The sequence below is a fragment of the Mizuhopecten yessoensis genome, unplaced genomic scaffold (assembly GCF_002113885.1).
Source record: "Mizuhopecten yessoensis strain PY_sf001 unplaced genomic scaffold, ASM211388v2 scaffold10135, whole genome shotgun sequence".
Taxonomy (NCBI): Eukaryota; Metazoa; Mollusca; class Bivalvia; order Pectinida; family Pectinidae; genus Mizuhopecten; species Mizuhopecten yessoensis.
In genome coordinates this window covers 252,143-253,809 of record NW_018408396.1, presented here as the reverse complement: position 1 = coordinate 253,809, position 1,667 = coordinate 252,143, and the positions used below count along the sequence as shown (strand labels likewise).

The following is a 1,667-nucleotide window of genomic DNA, read 5'->3' as shown; positions in this document are numbered from 1 at the left end:
CAAAAAGAGACAAATGCAGTCATGATATTAGAATTGATCCTGGGGTCTGGCCACAACCGTAGGGACCTAGTTTCTGCGTCACAGCTTGGAAACAGTTGAGATCCCCACCCCATAACCATACATAAAATTGCTGGGCATGAAAAATTGAATACAGATATATATGCTACAAGGATTGGCCTTGGGGTCTGGCATATTCCCTTGGATCTCATTTGGAGAATATTCTGCCATGATTGCTTAGATATCAAGGTGAGCGATACAGGCCCTATGGGCCTCTTGTATTACTGTTAGTATCTGACATATTTTCCTTAAAATCAATCCCTTTTTTGCGCTTGTCCTCTCATTCAAAATGAGAAAGTACAGTTGTAGTCCAATTTGATGTTTGTTGACTGATTTCAGCTGCTGTGTTATAACCCCCGTGAGCGTCTTGGAGCTGGAATCAACGGAGCTGAGGAAATCAAGGCTCATCCCTTCTTTAGTGGAGTGAACTGGAACGCCCTGGAGAATCAGTGTACGTGACTTAAAGTGATGACATTAGTGACCTGCAACTGAAACATAGGGTGTGTTAATTGGCTTCTAAAGATTCCACAGGAAATTGGAACTCATTAATAATGTTGCAGTAAATGAAACACCATGACGCCACCTTAAACCAGTCACCAGGGGTTCAGGTTCAGGTATACTACCTACCAGGCAGTGTGTACACATAGGTTTCCTTACAAAGTTACCACAGTGATCCGGATGGGTCAAATTCCTCCAACCTCTGCTGGAAATAAAGATAAATGGATTTCAGAGATTCAGTGATAAGAAGGCAAGAAGTATATTAAGATTTAGTCACGTAATTTAAATGTCAAATTTATTTAATTAAAATAGAAATGTGTTGCTGTCAATAGCTCAATGTTTGGAAAATCAGAATATTCATATAATTCAAATGTCATTTTTTTTTAACAACATAACAAATTATTGTTGTCAAAAGATTTTGAAAAGAAACAAATATGAAATTGTAGTTTCATACTCATTGGGGTTTTTTTTGGTTTTTTTTAGGTCACCTGAGCTTTGCTCAAGTGACCTATTCCAATCACTTTCCGTCCGTCGTGCGTCATGCGTAAACTTTTACATAATCAGCTCCTTCTCAGGAACCAGAGGATGGAATTTTTTCAAACTTGGTCAAAATCATCCTTGGTAGATGAGGCTACCAAATTGTAAAATTGGGATTCCTACCCCAACCCTAGGGGCCAGGGCGGTGCCCAAAAGGGAAAATTCACCAATATTTTAAAAATCTTCTTCCCCAGACTCAGAGGTATTACAGTGATTTTCTCTGCATGGATGGAAAGATCATCAGGGGCTTTATTTAAATTGTAAATTTCCGGACCCCCGAGCTATCCGTTCTCCCTTGGGGAGGGGGTAAAGTTTACTATAGTTTATATAGGGAAACAACACTTTTGGGTATATTTTGACAATTTTCTGTTGGAAATTATTCTTACTTGGTCAGAATCATCCTTGGAGGAGGAAGATGGTTTTAAATTGTAAAATTGGGATTCCTACCCCAACCCTAGGGGCCAGGGCGGGGCCCAAAAGGGAAAATTAACCAATATTTCAAAAATCTTCTTCTCCAGACTCAGAGGTATTACAGTCATTTTCTCTGCATGGATGGAAAGATCATCAGGGGCTTT

At 39.5% G+C, this 1,667-nt stretch overlaps 1 protein-coding gene across 2 annotated transcripts in view; it reads left to right on the top strand.

The window, feature by feature from the left end:
• Positions 1–981, top strand: part of LOC110459611 (ribosomal protein S6 kinase delta-1-like) — a 32,366-nt gene extending 31,385 nt beyond the window's left edge. For both annotated transcript variants that reach the window (XM_021511957.1, XM_021511956.1), the window contains exon 15: positions 397–981. In XM_021511957.1, the coding sequence (XP_021367632.1) occupies positions 397–516 (120 nt within the window). In that variant the 3' untranslated portion in view covers positions 517–981. The remainder of the gene's footprint in view (positions 1–396) is intronic.
• Positions 982–1,667: the final 686 nt, after the last annotated feature.